Source organism: Chionomys nivalis, chromosome 4 (genome assembly GCF_950005125.1).
Source record: "Chionomys nivalis chromosome 4, mChiNiv1.1, whole genome shotgun sequence".
Classification (NCBI taxonomy): Eukaryota; Metazoa; Chordata; class Mammalia; order Rodentia; family Cricetidae; genus Chionomys; species Chionomys nivalis.
Genome location: NC_080089.1, coordinates 37896718 through 37913270, shown reverse-complemented (window position 1 = coordinate 37913270; position 16553 = coordinate 37896718). Strand labels below are relative to the sequence as shown.

The 16553-nt window shown below is 35.9% G+C and overlaps 1 protein-coding gene across 1 annotated transcript; it reads left to right on the top strand.

Moving 5' to 3' along the window:
* The first annotated feature begins 14265 nt into the window (after positions 1–14265).
* LOC130872750 (olfactory receptor 150-like) lies at positions 14266–15213 on the top strand. The gene has a single exon (XM_057766955.1). The coding sequence runs from the start codon at positions 14383–14385 to the stop codon at positions 15211–15213; it is 831 nt and encodes a 276-aa protein (XP_057622938.1). The 5' UTR covers positions 14266–14382.
* Positions 15214–16553: the final 1340 nt, after the last annotated feature.

The following is a 16553-nucleotide window of genomic DNA, read 5'->3' as shown; positions in this document are numbered from 1 at the left end:
TTTGTGCTATTGTGGGTGTTGTTATCTTCCTTGGGTTGAGGTTTTTCTTCTAGTACTTTCTGTAAGGCTGGGTTTGTGTATATATATTGTTTAAATCTGTTTTTGTCATGGAATATCTTATTTTCTCCATCGATGGTGAAGGAAAGCTTTACTGGTTATAGTAGTCTGGGCTTGCATCCATGGTGTCTTAATGTGTACAGCACATCTATCCAAGATCTTCTGACTTTCATGGTTTCTATTGAGAAGTCAAATGTAATTCCAACAGGTTTACCTGTACATGTTTCTTTACCTTTTTCTTTTGCAGATCTTAAAATTCTTTCTTTATTCTGTTTGTTTACTGTTTGGGGTATTATATGGCGAGGGGAAGGGTTTTGTTTTGGTTCAGTCTGTTTTGTGTTCTGTAAGATTCTTGTACATCAATAGGGATATTCTTCTTTAGGTTGGGAAAATTTTCTTCTATAATTTTGTTCAATATATTTTCTGAGCCTTTCAGTTGAAGCTCTTCTCCGTCTTCTGTCCCTATTATTCTTAGGTTTGGTCTTTTCATGGTGTCCCAGATTTCCTGGATGTTTTGTGTTAAGAATTTGTTAGATTTGATGACATCTTTGGTCAATGACTCTATTTACTCTATAGTATCTTCAGTGCCTGAGATTCTGAGATTCATTCTTCTATCTTTTATATTCTGTTTGTTATACTTGTCTCTGTATTTCTTCTTCATTTACCCAGATTTTCCATATCCAGCTTTCCCTTGGTTTGTATTTTCTTTATCTCCTTCATTTCGATCTGCAAGTCTTTAACTGTTTCCTTTACTGGTTTGATTGTTTTTTCTTTTTCTTTTTCTTTTCTTTTTTTGTGGGTATCTTTGAGGGATTTATTAATTTCTTATAACTTTTTGTTTGTCTTCTCTTCCATTTCTTTAAGGGAGTTTTTTACTTCCTGTTTAAAGATCTTCATCATTTTCATAATGTTACATTTATAGTCATTTTCTTCTCCTACTTCTGGGTTAGGATGTTCAAGTTTTTCTGTTTCAATTTCACTGGATTCTGGTGTTACCACGTTGCTTTGCAGGATGTTGAAGAAATTCTTGCATTGGGGCCTACCCATCTTTTCCTTCAAATGAAGCCAGCAGAGTTTCGGCATCTTAGTCTAATCTTTGCTTTGGATAACTGAGTATTTGGGAGTTTTTCTTGGTCTGCCCTCTCTTAGGTCCCGTCAGCACTGAAGCAGTCTCTCAGATCCCCTCACCACTGATGCAGGCTGTGTTGCAGGGGTTCCAGGATCTCACAGATGAAAAGGCAGGCTTGGAGACTGGGTGGGATGGGAGAAAGAAGTCCCAGTGGCAGGAACACTCTCTGCTGGCTCTCCAGTCCTCTCATCCCTGAGGCAGGCTGTGTTGGGGGTTCCAAAGACATCCCAAAAGAAAAAAAAGCAGTAGATATATTGAGGGGTTCTTTAAAATCACTTAGTATCTTGAGAATGGCATATAATTCTGCCTTTTGTATAGAATTATAAAGGCTTTATTCCACCTTACTTAAATCTTTTGATTTGTAACCTGCCTTTCCTGATTTATTTGCATCAGTATAAAATGTACAAGCTCCAGTTATTGATGCATCATGTACAATTCGAGGAAGAATGCAAGTAGTTCTCTTGATAAGGTTAAGTCTATCACTTTTAAAATAATCGATTTTAATTTCTAACCCGCCAAAATTAGCACAAGCTCTTTGCCATGGTTCATTGCCTTCCTATAATTTTTAAATTTCATCAACAGTAAAAGGAACTATAATCTCTGTTGGGATCATACCTGCTAGTTGACAAAGTCTCAATTTTCCTTTTAATCAGAGATTTTTTTCAACTTAAGTTTAATTTTTTACTTGGTTTATGTGGTAAAAGATCTACTTATCATCTAAGATAGTATCTTCCTTCTGCATTAAAATTCTTGTATGGGAAATTCTGGAAGGCAATATGACTAGAATACAATTAAGATTTGGATTCACTCTATCTACATGTTCCTCTTGTAATTTCTCTTCAATGACCATTAATTCTTTTTCTGCTTCAACTGTCATGGCCCCTTGAATTAACTGTAATATTAGCTACATGAAGCCTCAGCCTTCCTTTTTATCCTTATGGCACTATGCATTTATCCCACCTTGTGCTTTATTTCACTTGAGAAAAGGTTACAATTCCTAGGAACTGAATATCTGCCTCTTAAAGAGGCCAATTTTGATGCCAGGATTCTGGAGTAATGATAATCCCAACCACACCTGTGTCTTGTAATTTCTCAATTACAATATCATTTATATGCATTCTTAGCTTTGGTCTTCGATCATTTATTGAAGTTTGTCAAAATATGCATTTTTTTTTCCTACTGGAGTTTTTGACTCATCCCCCAGGTCAATTCCATCATCCAGAACAGTGTGTTCTTTTACAGTAGGCACTGCATTGTTTAATTTTCCTTTTGATACATGTTCGCCACAGTGACTGGCAATGACAGGACCTTGGTGCCTGTGAGAGGCCTCCCAGTGAATTTCCTAGTGGTATTAAGTGGCCTTGTCTGTCTCTTTCGACCTACATTCATTAGTTCAATGTTGGTCTTTGCCACACCTTCTACATACACTAAAAGTCTGAATTCTCCTATTCTTTCCATTCCTAGAGAAGATATTATTTCTAGAAATTCATTGCCTACAGTCCCTTCTTAGATGTCCTATTCTTCCACAATTAAAACTTTTGGCATTTTGGCATTTCTTCATTCCATAGGAAATCACTTCTCCTACACAAGTTTCAGTGCTATAGTCAATGTTTCAGCATTTATTGTATGCAAAATATATTCATTTATGGGTGCTGATCTGACTTTTAAACACCCGAGGATCTTCTTACTTTCTAAGTTGGCATTTTCAAAAGCCAAAAATTCAATTAGTAAATGTATAGCTTCAGGGTCTGTCACTCCTAATTGTGCAGCCTTAGTTAATCTTTATAAGAAGTCAGTAAAGGGTTCTCTCTAGCCCTGTTTAAACCTAATATAGGACTCACTCCTCTTTCTAGATCATGAATCCTGTTCCAAGCATTTAAAGCTGCTCTGCTACATAGGGACAAGTTGTGTTTGTGATAGTGAGCCCGTTCCTCAGGATCAGAGTAGTGACCCCTTCCAAGAATTTGATATTGGGAAGTCTCAAATCCTTTATCCTTCCCTTGTTGCTCTAAATTTTTGCCTATTCTTTCCAATAACACTTCCAAAGCAGCTGAGTTTCATTTTCTAGGACCTCTGAGATTAATTGAAGCCAATTTATGTGGGGTAGCCTTAGTGCTTGAAGCTCACATTTTCACCAATTCCCTGAAAAATGGTGATTGCAGCCCATAAGAAACTATGGCTTATTTTTATTTCTTTTGGATCACTCATATGTATTGATTCTCATGCATATTCTTTGACTACTTTAAGGTACTTTGTGTCAGTTATTCTTTCTAAGAAAATTACTGGATATACAGCTGAAACTCTGTATAAATCATTCTGGGGTCTGGCATAAACTGATGAGACTAAATCCTTTCCTTGTTCAATCTTTTAAGCAGATGCTCATCAATTTCAATAAATTCCTCAATCTTTTAAATTCTTTTTACTACTACCTTTTTTTTGCATTTTTTTTATTCTTTTTTAATTAAAATTTCCACCTGCTCCCCGTTTCCCATTTCCCTCCCCTCCTCCCAAATATTGCCCCCTCCCCCCAGTCCCCTCCCCCTATCCCCACTCCTCTTCTCCTCCCCCCACACCATTCCCCCTCCCTCTCGATACTGAAGAGCAGTCCAAATTCTCTGCCCTGCGGGAAGACGAAGGTCTTCTATCTATGTCCAGGAAGGTGAGCGTCTAAACAGGCTAAGCACCCACAAAGCCAGTTCATGTATTAGGATCGAAACCTAGTGCCATTGTCCTTGGCTTCTCATCAGCCTTCATTGTCCGCCATGCTCAGAGAGTCCAGTTTCAACCCATGCTTATTCAGTCCCAGACCAGCTGGCCTTGGTGGGCTCACAATGAATCAGTTCCACTGTCACAGTGGGCGGGTGCATCCCTCGTGGTCCTGATTTCCTTGCTCATGTTCTCCCTCCTTCTGCTCCTCATTTGGACCTTAAGAGCTCAGACGGTTGCTCCAAATTGAGTCTCTGTCTCTACCTCGATCCATCGCTATGATAGCCTTTGCTGGAGAGGTTGTGGAGAAAGGGGCACACTCATTCATTGCTGGTGGGAATGCAAACTTGTGCAACCACTTTGGAAATCAGTGTGGCGATTTCTCAGGAAATTTGGGATCAACCTACCCCAAGATCCAGTAATACCACTATTGGGAATATACCCAAGAGATGCCCCATCAAATGACAAAAGTATCTCTTCAACTATGTTCATAGCAGCATTGTTTGTAATAGCCAAAACCTGGAAACAACCTAGATGCCCTTCAATGGAGGAATGGATGAAGAAAGTGTGGAATATATACATATTAGAGTACTACTCAGCGGTAAAAATCAATGACTTCTCGAATTTTGCGTGCAAATGGATGGAAATAGAAAACACTATCCTGAGTGAGGTATCCCAGTCCCAAAAAGAGGAACATGGGATGTACTCACTCATAATCGGATTCTAGCCATAAATAAAGGACATTGAGCTTATAATTTGTGATCCTAGAGAAGCTAAATAAGACAGTGAACCCAAAGAAAATCATATAGTCATCTGCCTGGAGAGGGGAAGTAGACAAGATTGCAGGGCAATAACTGGGAACTTGCGGGGGAGGTGGCAAGGGGCAAAGGGGAAATGGGATGAGAAACATGAGAAGGGGAGGTTGGGAGGAGCTCGGGGGATTGGGATGGTTGGGATATAGGAAGGGAGGATACGGGAGCAGCGAAGTGTATATCCTAACTAAGGGACCCATCTTAGGGTTGGAAAGAAACTTGACTCTATAGGGGTTCGCAGGTGTCCAGGGAGATGTCCCCAGCTGGTACCTTGGGCAACTGAGGAGAGGGAACCTGAAATGACCCTATCCTATACTGATAAATATCTTACATATCACCTTAGAACCTTCATCTGGCGATGGATCGAGGTAGAGACTACTACCTTTTTTTAAAGTCTGAATCTCCATCCCAGTGTTCTGTTCTAATGTCCTCAGTGAGGATTCCAAGGTATGAAACTTGTCTAGTAAAGATAATGTTTTATCCTTGGACATAAATTTGACTGGTGCATATTTCCTTCCTGGAGAAATATCTTAAACACTAATCTATCATACCTTTTCAATAGATTTGAATTGTTAAATTCAACAGCACAAATTCTTTCAGATAATTTTGTCAAATTGATTCTTTTCCTCTTCATAGTATATAGCCATTTTTAATAAGATAATATTGAAAAGAAAGCTAATTCCTAGAATTAAATAAAGGAATGTAGAAGGAAAATCAGGTAAGTCTTACAGAATACCTTCCACAGAAAGAGAAATTATCTAGATGGTTTTCTTTATTAATTGTATTAACAAATAAACCTCCATGTATAAGTCTGAAGTGACTAAACTAAGTATTTAGAACATACAAATTATACACTTTTTTCCTAAGTATGAATAAATGTGTTAGATAATATGGAAACACAGAATGAGCTCTAAGATCGTTCTTAACCCTAGAATTTAAGAATAATTTGAATGACAGTAAGAGAATAAAGATATTAATGCAATGCACTGTTCATATTCACTGGACACACACACACATATATATATATATAGTATTTTTCTACTTTTAATATATTTTCTGACAAATATAAATATTTTTTATCGATCAGAGAGAATAACAAATGCTTTTTACTCTTCTTTTCCAATTAAATGCTTTTTAAAAAATATAAATTTATTTATTTAGTTCACATCCCTGCCACAATATCCCCTCCCTCGTCTCCTTTCAGTCCCTTCCCCCATGCCCTCCTCGGTCCCACCCCACCCCCAATCCACTCCTCCAGCCTTTCTTTTAGGAAAGGGCAGGTCTCCCATTAGTATAACAAAACATCACTTATCAAGTTGCAGTAAAAATAAGCACATCCTCATGTATTAAGGTTGGGAAAGGTGATTCAATATGAAGAATAGAATCGTAAAAGCCAGTAAAAGTTAGAGACAGCCCCTGTTCCCATTTTTACCAATCCTACAAGAGGGTCAAGCTACATATTGGAACATATGTGCCTAAATCAGTTCCATAAAGGCTCACTGATTATTGTTTTAGACACTGTGACAAGCTATTAGCTTACCTTACATGATTCTGTGAGTTTTCTTGTGAGTTTCTTGACTCCTTTGGCTCCAACACTCCCTTCTCTCCCTCTTCTACATGATTCTCTGAATTTTGCCTTGTGTTTGGCTGTGATTCTGCATCTGTGTCTGTCAGATGCTGGGTGAAGCCTCTCTGATGACAATTGGTCTATGCACCATGCTGGTCACTGGAGATGGTCAGTTCAGGCTACATGCCTGCTATTGCTATAAGTCTCGGCTGCAGTTATTGTAGATTCCTGGGCAATTCCCTTGCATCACTTTTTTTTTTTTTTACCTGATCCTGAAAAGCCCAACTCCCCTTCCAACTGTCTTTTTCTAAATCTCCTTGTCCACACAGACCCTCAAACTGATCTCTTAAGTTTCTATTCCCAACTGCCCTCAGAACTTCTTTCTTTTTATTTTTCTTAATTGTTAAAACAATCTTATTTTACATACCAGTTCCAGATCCCTGTCTTTCCTGTACTCCCACTCTTCCCACTTTTTACCCATCCCCACCTCCATCCACTCCTCAGAGAGGGTGAGACCTCCAATGGAGAGTCAAGGAAGTCTGTCACATCATTTGAGGCAGGATTAAGGGTTCGCTCATCCCTTATCTATACTGAACAAGGAAACCCTCCATAGGGAATGCACTCCAAAGAACCAAATCATGCACTAGGGATAAATACTGGTTCCACTGCTAGTGGCTCCATAAACTGCCCATGTCACACTAAGCAATAGCGGAGAGGGCACCTAAACTGCTCTTCCCCTGTAATCAGATTAATTATAATCACACACCCTCAGAACTTCTTTATATTGTTCTTGAAGACAAGAACATGTGAACACATTCCTTCTTTTAGGATGTAATCAGTTTCTTTACTAAGATTCAGTAGCTCCTGATGGCATCTGTCTTAACTGGCACCTTATTCTCCATTCCCATGTCTCCTTCTAGTTTTCCCTTATTAACCTTTCTCACCACTTCATATGCATTGTTAAAATGTCTAAATTTTTATAACTTGGGTAGGAAGAAAACTAATTTTATTTATTCAAATTTATTGAATTTTATTTAATTTTTTCCTTGACCCAGGTGTTGCGCGCCAATCCCCGCCGCTTGCGTCTGCGCCGCGCCGGTCCCAAGTTTACTGATTTTATTTTATAAAATAAAATTTTTCAGATTTTATTATTGGTAAAATATCCAACTAAACTGATTTGTGACTCCTTCAGACTCTCTAAGCTCATATGTCAACGAGAGTTACAAAGTACAAATACTGCAAGTTGTTTTCCTTGCTAAATATTTCTCTGATGAAGAAAATATTTTTAGAAAATTCCCTTAGTGTATATCTTTAAAATTTCAGTATTTTTTTAATGCTTCCTAGATGCTTTTATTAAGTCTATACTTTAAAAAGAACCAGGAATTCTACCACTGGACTATGTTATACACTAGAGAACCACTGGGGAATAGATAATAATTTTGGTTGTTGATTTCTCTGGAGACAAAATTGACGGAGGGACTCTAGAGGGAGATAACTAACTCCCACTATTCTTTTCATACACAATATTCTGTTATTTGTGCCTGCATATAAAATGTTTATGCCAACCCACCTTAGTAGAACAACAAATGATTTTGAAATCCAGCTTTAAGAAATAATTGGACAACAGATAATTCTGTATACCCTTCCCTTAATATAACTCAAGGCAATTTTTTCTTTTAGTATAAAGGAGAAGAAAAGCACCCAACATTGAACTGTCTGGGACAGAGGAGAGGTATGTTCAGATACAAGTCCTTTGCTCCTAAATATCCAAGACTCCCCTACTTTGTTCTATGTTCTCCTGTTAGTGACATGTTTGATTTTTATCTCTCAAGACCCATTTCCTTGCCAAGAACCTCACTTCCTTTTAAAAGTAGATTTGAAAATACAGTTTTATTAATGTTCCTTTAAATTTAAAATTGTTTTGCGTAATTTCATAAATGAATAGTCTATATTTTATTATTTCAAATATTCCCTCTCTCCTACAACTTCTGTTTTCTCTTCAACAGCTGTCAAATTATTAACTTCTTTAATTACTGTTACAAATATACATACCTGTATGATGTACGTTCTACACTTACATATATATATATATATGCATATACACAAAGAACATGATGAGTCCATTTAGTGTTGCTCATATGTGTATGTGTTTAGGACTAATCACTTAGGACTGTATAGTTGCCATCAGCTGAATGAGATTGGCAAATATAGTCTCAGGTATTTGAATATTTGGATCCCTGTTGGCGGGCTGTTTAGAAGGGATTGGGAGTTATGACCTCTTAGAAAGTGATATGGCCTAGTTGGAGGACTTGTGTCACTGGAGATTGACTTTGGTGTTTCAAAAGCCTATGTCAGACCTAGTGTCACTCTCTTTGCCCCATCTATGTATTAGGATGTAGCTCTCTGCAACTGTGTACATGCCTGCCTGCCTGCATGATGCCACATTACTGATCATGATGATCATAGATTAACCCTCTGGAACTCTACTCAAGCCCCTAGATAAATTCTTGCTTCTGTATATTTTTTTGGCCATGATGTTTCCTCACATCAATAAAACAGAAAAATGCCTGCAGCTCTTCATTTATGGGTTTGATCATGTGAGATTTCCCCTATTCCCTTGTTGTCATGTCAACTGAAATCATTTAAGATCCAGGCGTTTTTATTTTTCCAGCTTCCCTAAGTATTCTCCCATTAACTATAATATAAAATTGCAAAAACACTTTTGTGTATACTAAGTTTAACTCAGGGGGTTTGATTGCTTTACAGACTTGTTAAAGTTGTTTATTAACTTAACTTGTTGAATAATTTTTAATTCTTATACTTAAGGCATGGTGTTAATTACTACAAATTCAATTTAATATGGATGTGAAAGTGGCATATGGTTTATAACAATAAATATACAGTTAAGTAATTACTGGCTCTAAACCCAAGAAGCATAAAATAAGCAGAAAATGTACCAGTTCCTGTATGTATGCATCCAGTTTAGTGATTTTATGGGATTCCTTAGTGTGTATATGAGTGAGTCTCTGATTCTTGTTCCTTTTCTTGGGCTCTTTTTCTTCTGTTCATTTGTCTTGTCCAACTTCAATGTTATTGTTTTGTTTTGTCTTACTATACATTTTTTATATATTTTTAAAATGAATGGATGAATGAAAACCTAGTAAATAGGTCAAAGTTTAACAATTGAACTGTCACTTATTCCTGTTGGAATAGGGAAAAATAGTTCTCTCAAATAGCGTGTTATGGGGTAGATTAACCACTTCAGGACAGGCTTCATGTTTAAAAGTATTTGGCTAATGGATACTCGACTCCAGAGAGTCTGTGTGTGTGTGTGTGCTTCTATTTGCTTACAGATTGGTTTTATTGAAGGGGTTACATGATTTTATTTTGTTTTCTTGATTTGAGAGGTTTGTCATTATAGTAGAGGGTGTTTTTGTTTTGTTTTGTTTTGTTTTGTTGGTATTTTTTTTGGGGGGGGCTGTTGTTTATTGAGAAAAAAAAAACCTTAAAAATGGGTGTATAAGGAGTTGTAAAGGACCGGGAAGGACTTGGAGATAGTGGAAGAATATGATCAAATATATTTAAATTTAAAAATCTTTCAGGTAATAAACATTAGTTTGATTTTTAAGATAGTGCTCATTTGGAAGGCTAATGATGGTTTATAGCATTGATTTTTATTTTAAATTGTTAAATAACTATTGAGTAAAATGATAAATCTTACCTTTATAAGAACAGCAGCTAATTATGTTAAATATGTGAAGGAGAAAAGAGTAAAGTTTAAAAGCAGATTACAACTTAGACCTAGGGGCGCCATCCATGTATTTTTCTGTATCACTCATGCAATGTGATGTTTTAGTCAAAAAGAAAGAAAGTTTTACTTTTTGTAATTCTCTAAATATTTTTGTTGATAGCATCACTGAGTAAGGAGGTGCACCATAGTGGCTGTGGTCATTCAGGACCTTTTTCAATGCCTATTTATTCCAGTGTCTTATTTGCTGATCTATAGTGTAGAATTCTAAAGAGCAGATTATACTCTTTAACTCTCTTTCCTCAAGGCCGCAGGAAACTGTAAGTTTAACACATTTAAATTTGTTTTACTATTGATCCATGTTCATTTCAAAATAATATCTACTTGAATCATTATCAGCAAATAAGTATCCATTCCTATTTATAATAAATGTCAATAATTTCTTATTGGGTCTCATCCAAATTATTAATATAATGCCGTTTAAAGACAGAATTAAATATGCAGAACTAAAATGTAACACATTAAGCACTTGCACATTAAAATTAGATATTTCTTGGATTCATATTACTATGAGACTTTGCTTCACCTGTATTTTACAAGTATCATATATAACAAATGATTTATTGAAACAGGTTAATATAGCTATATCATTCATATTTTCTATTAGTAAATATTGAATCGTGAATGATACAAATATTATGGATGAAAATTTTATAGCTCTGAATCCTCACTGTTTCTTTTCCTTGATGAATCTGGAGGACAAATTATTATGAAAAATAAAAAAAAAAGACAGCATAGATCCATTTATACTAATTTTCTGTAGTAGTAAAAGTCAGTGAGGAGGAGAATGGAAATATGGTTGTGAGAACATGGGAGGAGAACATGCATAATAGACTTGTTCAATGATTTCATAGTCTCAGATATTTCACAGGAAGCAGATTTTATGAATACCCTCATAAAGATATTTAGTGTTGTCTTATGTTGAAAGTTGAAAATTATATAATTCAAACTATTTTTTAAAGATTTATTTATTTATTATGTACACAGTGTTCAGCCTCCATGCCAGAAGAGGGCACCAGATCTGATTACAGATGGTTGTGAGCCACTATGTGGTTGCTGGGAATTGAACTCAGGACCTCCAGAAGAGCAGTCAATGCTCTTAACCTCTGAGCCATCTCTACAGCCCATAATTCAAACTATTTTTGTGGTGAATGTTTTAACAAATATTCTTATCAAAATACAAAGATAGACAAGCAAGGGACACAAATTGCTACAAAGTAATAAATACATCAGTCATATTGTTAGTGGTACTGGTGAGATGAACATTTATAAAGGATAAACTGATTATATATATATATATATATATATATATATATATATATATATATTCAACTCAATTTGCTGATATAAAACAATTGTCATTTTTCTCATGATTATTAATATTTAATATGCACCTGGAGGCCCATGACAACTGATACAAAAAGGTTTTGATGAATTCTCAATTAAGGACAAAGACATACAAACACACAGATGATACCAGTAGAGCTGAACAGAAGGGAATTGAATTAAGAGAGCTTGCTAAAACTGGGATGCAGGAAAAGTAAGTCAATGAAATTGGTCAAAGACCACAAGCATGGTTTGATCTACCCTAATTTACAGACAGAAAATGGTGATTCTATGACAGAGACAAATATTTCCTGGGAAATTTTTCAGAGCATGAAAAATACAGTGAAACTATCCAGAGAACAGAGTTGCAGGAGGATATGTGTCTTGGTGTGTTCTTTTTGGTGAAATAGAATGTCACAGGAAGACAATATTTAGCAATCAAAACTGTATTTAGCTCATCATAACTTTCTGAAGATTGAGAAATTCAAGACTAAAAGCCCATCTCAAGGGAAGATCTTTCTGGTACAACATGAAACTGCAGAAGCCTGAAAAACAGTAGCAGTTCAAATGAAGCATATTAAGAAACACATAAACAGTATCCTCCCCATGTTAGGATCCCACACCTGTGGTAATTAACTCCCTTGCGTATCAGCATTCATAATTTTGCCACAGGACCTATGCTCCCTATAAATGGATCAACTCTTAGTATGTTCTATTGGGGGTTGTTTCTGACACATCTTATTTCAAAGACACATTCTGCCATAGTAGATGCATACTTAAGAGAAGCATTAAAATAGAAATGGGATCTTCTGTAAATATAAGTAGTTAGGAAACTAAGAGTTCTGGTGTTACCACATAAGCAATTGCTTTAAATGAATATGAGTTAACAGTATCAACCAGTAGTCATTATGTAGCTTTTGCTTATGATTCATCATTGGCCCAGAATAGAGATATTTGTTCTTTGTAGTAGGTGGGCAGCAACAACTACTGACTCAAAGGAAAACAAAGGCCAAACAAAGAACTCCAAAATCTCACTTGGGTTTGCTGGTGATTTTCTTAAAATTTCTTCAACTATCCTGTGATTTCTGTTTTCTAACATTATCTTGATATACCTGAATTTTTTATATGTTCAAGTATATGTATGTACTAGTAGATGTTTTATTTTCTTGATTTCTAATCTTCTTTTTATATCATTTTTGCATATAATTTCCCCAGCTAAATATCAAAAATTAAATGAAGAGGTAGAGAATTCTCTTCTTCATTATTTTATTGTAAAATCCTCTAGTAATGTTCACTATAAGATGCTAATAATTAGAAAATGTTTAGAACTTGTCTGAGAAAAGTTTGACACAAACAATAAATTCTTGAATTTTATATGATTGAAAAGACAATTTAGAGTTTGATACAGCTGGATACTCTAGACAAATTCACAAGTGGGCATTCCCAACCCTGGTGATCTTCTATTTCTTTAATAAAGAGCTATGTAAGCCATTGAAGTATGCATAATACAAAGTGTTATCTACTTATTTACCATTAGCTAATTGCTAATGAACTCTCTTGATAGTAACCCTTTGTTTACAGAGGTTGGCAGTTAAGGAAGAGCTTTTATCCTTTTTCTCCCCAGGTACCTAAGGCATGGAGTTGCATAAATAAGAATGCATTTTCCAAAGATAGGTAAGACTGGGAAATGGAAAAGTGTTCGTACCAAGGCAGACATGTTCATCTGTCCAGTTGCAGAAGCACAGGGTTGATTAAAATTAATAAAAAAGAAGGAATTGTGGAGGCCCAAAAAGGCCAGAGGTCAGAGAGTTTGGGACTTGTTTTTAGTTCATTCAAGGTTATTGTGCTTCTAACTCAAAAGGTCCCACCTAGTTGTAAATCAGAGTTCTGCTCTCTCACTGCTATTGTGAAGAAGTGTGGCTAGTTGCCAGACCTCCTGCTCCTGAAATAGAGAAGTAGTTGATTCCTACCTTTAAAAATGTCTAACGATCTAACTAAGTTCTAGTGCCCTTTATGGAAATAACTTGAAATTCCACACAGGGAGTTGTTTGACTACAGAGTGTTTGGTCTAGGGCATGAGTCAAGGGCATGAGTGATGAATGTTTCCCACGACTTTCAATTTGTATGTTAATGCAGTCCTTTTGTTCGACTCCTACCTTTTGAAATCAAGGGTAGAGTAGCCAGTTGAAAATTAAACATGGGTAAATTTTCAATACTCACTGAAATTCCTTCTTTTTTTTTTTCTTTTCGTTTTTTCGAGACAGGGTTTCTCTGTGCTTTTGGAGCCTGTCCTGGAACTAGCTCTTGTAGACCAGGCTGGTCTCGAACTCACAGAGATCCGCCTGCCTCTGCCTCCCGAGTGCTGGGATTAAAGGAGTGCACCACCACCGCCCGGCTGAAATTCCTTCTTGATACTATCCTAAAAAAATTCTCAATTCCTTCACCAATAATTGGAATTATGGATGTCTTGTGCACGATATATTTCCTTTACTACATATAGAACATTTTCTACCAAATGATAGAAACTATTAATAATTCATGAGAAATGCATGAAACAGCCAATAGAGGGGGCTGGTGTGGTTTTCATGTTATAAGAAATGGGTACCAGTACATATAATTCCTATGATAAAGGCAAAAGTATGTAATCATTTGTATGATTATTTCTTTGCATATTTCCTTTTTTCAGGTCTACAAAATCTCTGACTCTTTAGATAGAAAAGAGGATGACAGATGATTTGAGATACCTGAACATATTTGAATTCTGTTCAAATTCATTAAGTGATATGACAACGGATACTCAATTTTTACTTCTATATAAATTTTCTTCTTAAATGGAGTTTCCAAAAGAGAATGGAAGAAAAAAAATCAAACAACAGTGACTGAGTTCATCCTCAATGGGTTAACAGAGAATCCAGAGCTCCAGGTGCCCTTATTCATTATCTTTCTAGGACTCTATTTGATTACAGTTGTGGGAAACATGGGTATGATCATCTTGATTGTGTTTAGTTCTCATTTACACACACCCATGTATTATTTACTCAGCAGTCTGTCCTTTATTGACTGCTGTCAGTCCACTGTAATTACTCCCAAAATGCTGGCAAACTTTGTGACAGAGAAGAATGTTATTCCCTATCCAGAATGCATGGCTCAGTTCTACTTCTTCTGTGCTTTTGCTGTTGAAGAATGTCACATGTTGGCTGCAATGGCATATGACCGCTATGTGGCTATCTCTAACCCATTGCTTTACAATGTAACCATGTCTTATCAAGTCTGTTTATGGATGATAGCCTGGGTATATGGTATGGGCTTACTAAGTGCCACTGCTCACACTGTCTTCCTGCTAAGAGTCCTTTTCTGTAAGTCTAATATAATAAGGCATTACTTCTGTGATCTTTTCCCGTTATTGGAGCTCTCTTGCTCTAGTACTTTTATCAATGAAGTACTAGCATTGTCCTTTAGTGCATTTAATATTATTATACCGACTATGACCATCCTTGGCTCTTACATGTTCATCATATTCAGCATCCTCCACATTCAATCCACTGGGGGCAGATCCAAGGCCTTCAGCACCTGCAGCTCCCACATCTTGGCTGTTGCTCTCTTCTATGGTTCTTTAGCTTTCATGTATCTTCAACCATCATCAGTCAACTCCCTGGGACAAAGTAAATTGTCTTCTGTGCTTTATACCATTGTTGTGCCTATGTTGAATCCTATGATCTACAGCCTGAGAAATAAAGATGTCAAAGTTGCCCTAAATAAGTTACTAGAAAACATAAGTTTCTTCTTAACAAAGAACAGTTTTCCTTAGCAATAGAGTTTACTCACAGTAACAACCTATATAATCTCCTGACAATTCTTTACGGCCCTCTGTGTAGTTGGTTTAATTTGCTTAGCTGGCCCAGGTCTTTTTAGACAAACCTCACTTAAATTAATTTGGAAGTAAATTTATTCAATACTGTTTGGTTGCTTCAATGTATTGTAGATGGCATTGGTTAATTGGCAAATGACTTGAAATGTAGATTTTTGATTTGTGTCATTACGCATTTGAAATAAACAATTTGTAACTCTGAGATTTGAAAAGAATATAGAAATTTTTTTAGTGTATATAGAACCAAAGGATAGGCTCTGTCATATTCCTACAAAAAAGTTGATTCATTATCTTAAACTAGAGGTACAATTATTAAAAAGAAGGAACACAAGCACTATTAATATTTATTATCTGTGCATCATTCATTACACTGCCTTTTGACTCCTCCTCAATTTCAAATAATTTTATATTCATATTTCTAGACATGTAGAGTTATGGTGTTTTTCTTTCCTACCTTTCTGCAGTTCAGACTCAGAAATTATATTCATTCACCATTCACTGCAGAATACATTCGTGTCATTATTCACATTGGAAATGATAAAATTTGACATTTTTTCTCACCATTGGCAAGTATCATTCAGAAAATCACTATCAATTGTGAAGGAAAAGAATGGTCCAGAAAGTAGACCAATTTTAATATAAATTTGTTTACTATGATTTTATCCAGTTAGGTGTTTGATTCAATACATCAAGGACAGATTACTGATAAACAACAACAACAAAAAAGCTGTAATAGGAAATGATTATGTCTATGCTCAAAGTCACTGAAGAACTCTATTTCAGAACAGTCACTAGATTCTCTGCCTCCTTCCCTCTTTTCTGGAAGACTTTCTTTTAGAGTCCAGTGATTCTCTTAACTAAGACTTCTTATCAACCAAAGTATTGACTGATTTCAGCAAAGAAAACATGTCAGAGAACTGATAGCATTTTGTTGTTTGTTTGCCTTTATTCTGTTGGAAATAAAATGATTCAGCCCTTGAATTCCTTCCGTGTTTTCAGCTTTTTAGTTAGATGCTTACTCTACCGACATCCCTTGTACTGCTTATGCTCTTTGTAATTTTTTTACTGTGATTTTAATGGGGCCTCAAGGAAGACAATGAATGTTTGTGCTTAAATCAAACCTAATACAAAATCATTCCCATCTGTTTACTCTGTAGAACTGTGAGTCTGTTGACTTTTGATTTCTGGAATTAAACAGGGTCATCTATAATGATGAATCAATAAATACAAAGTCAGAGGTGAAAAAAACTACATTGTTACATTGTCAGTTTACATTATCT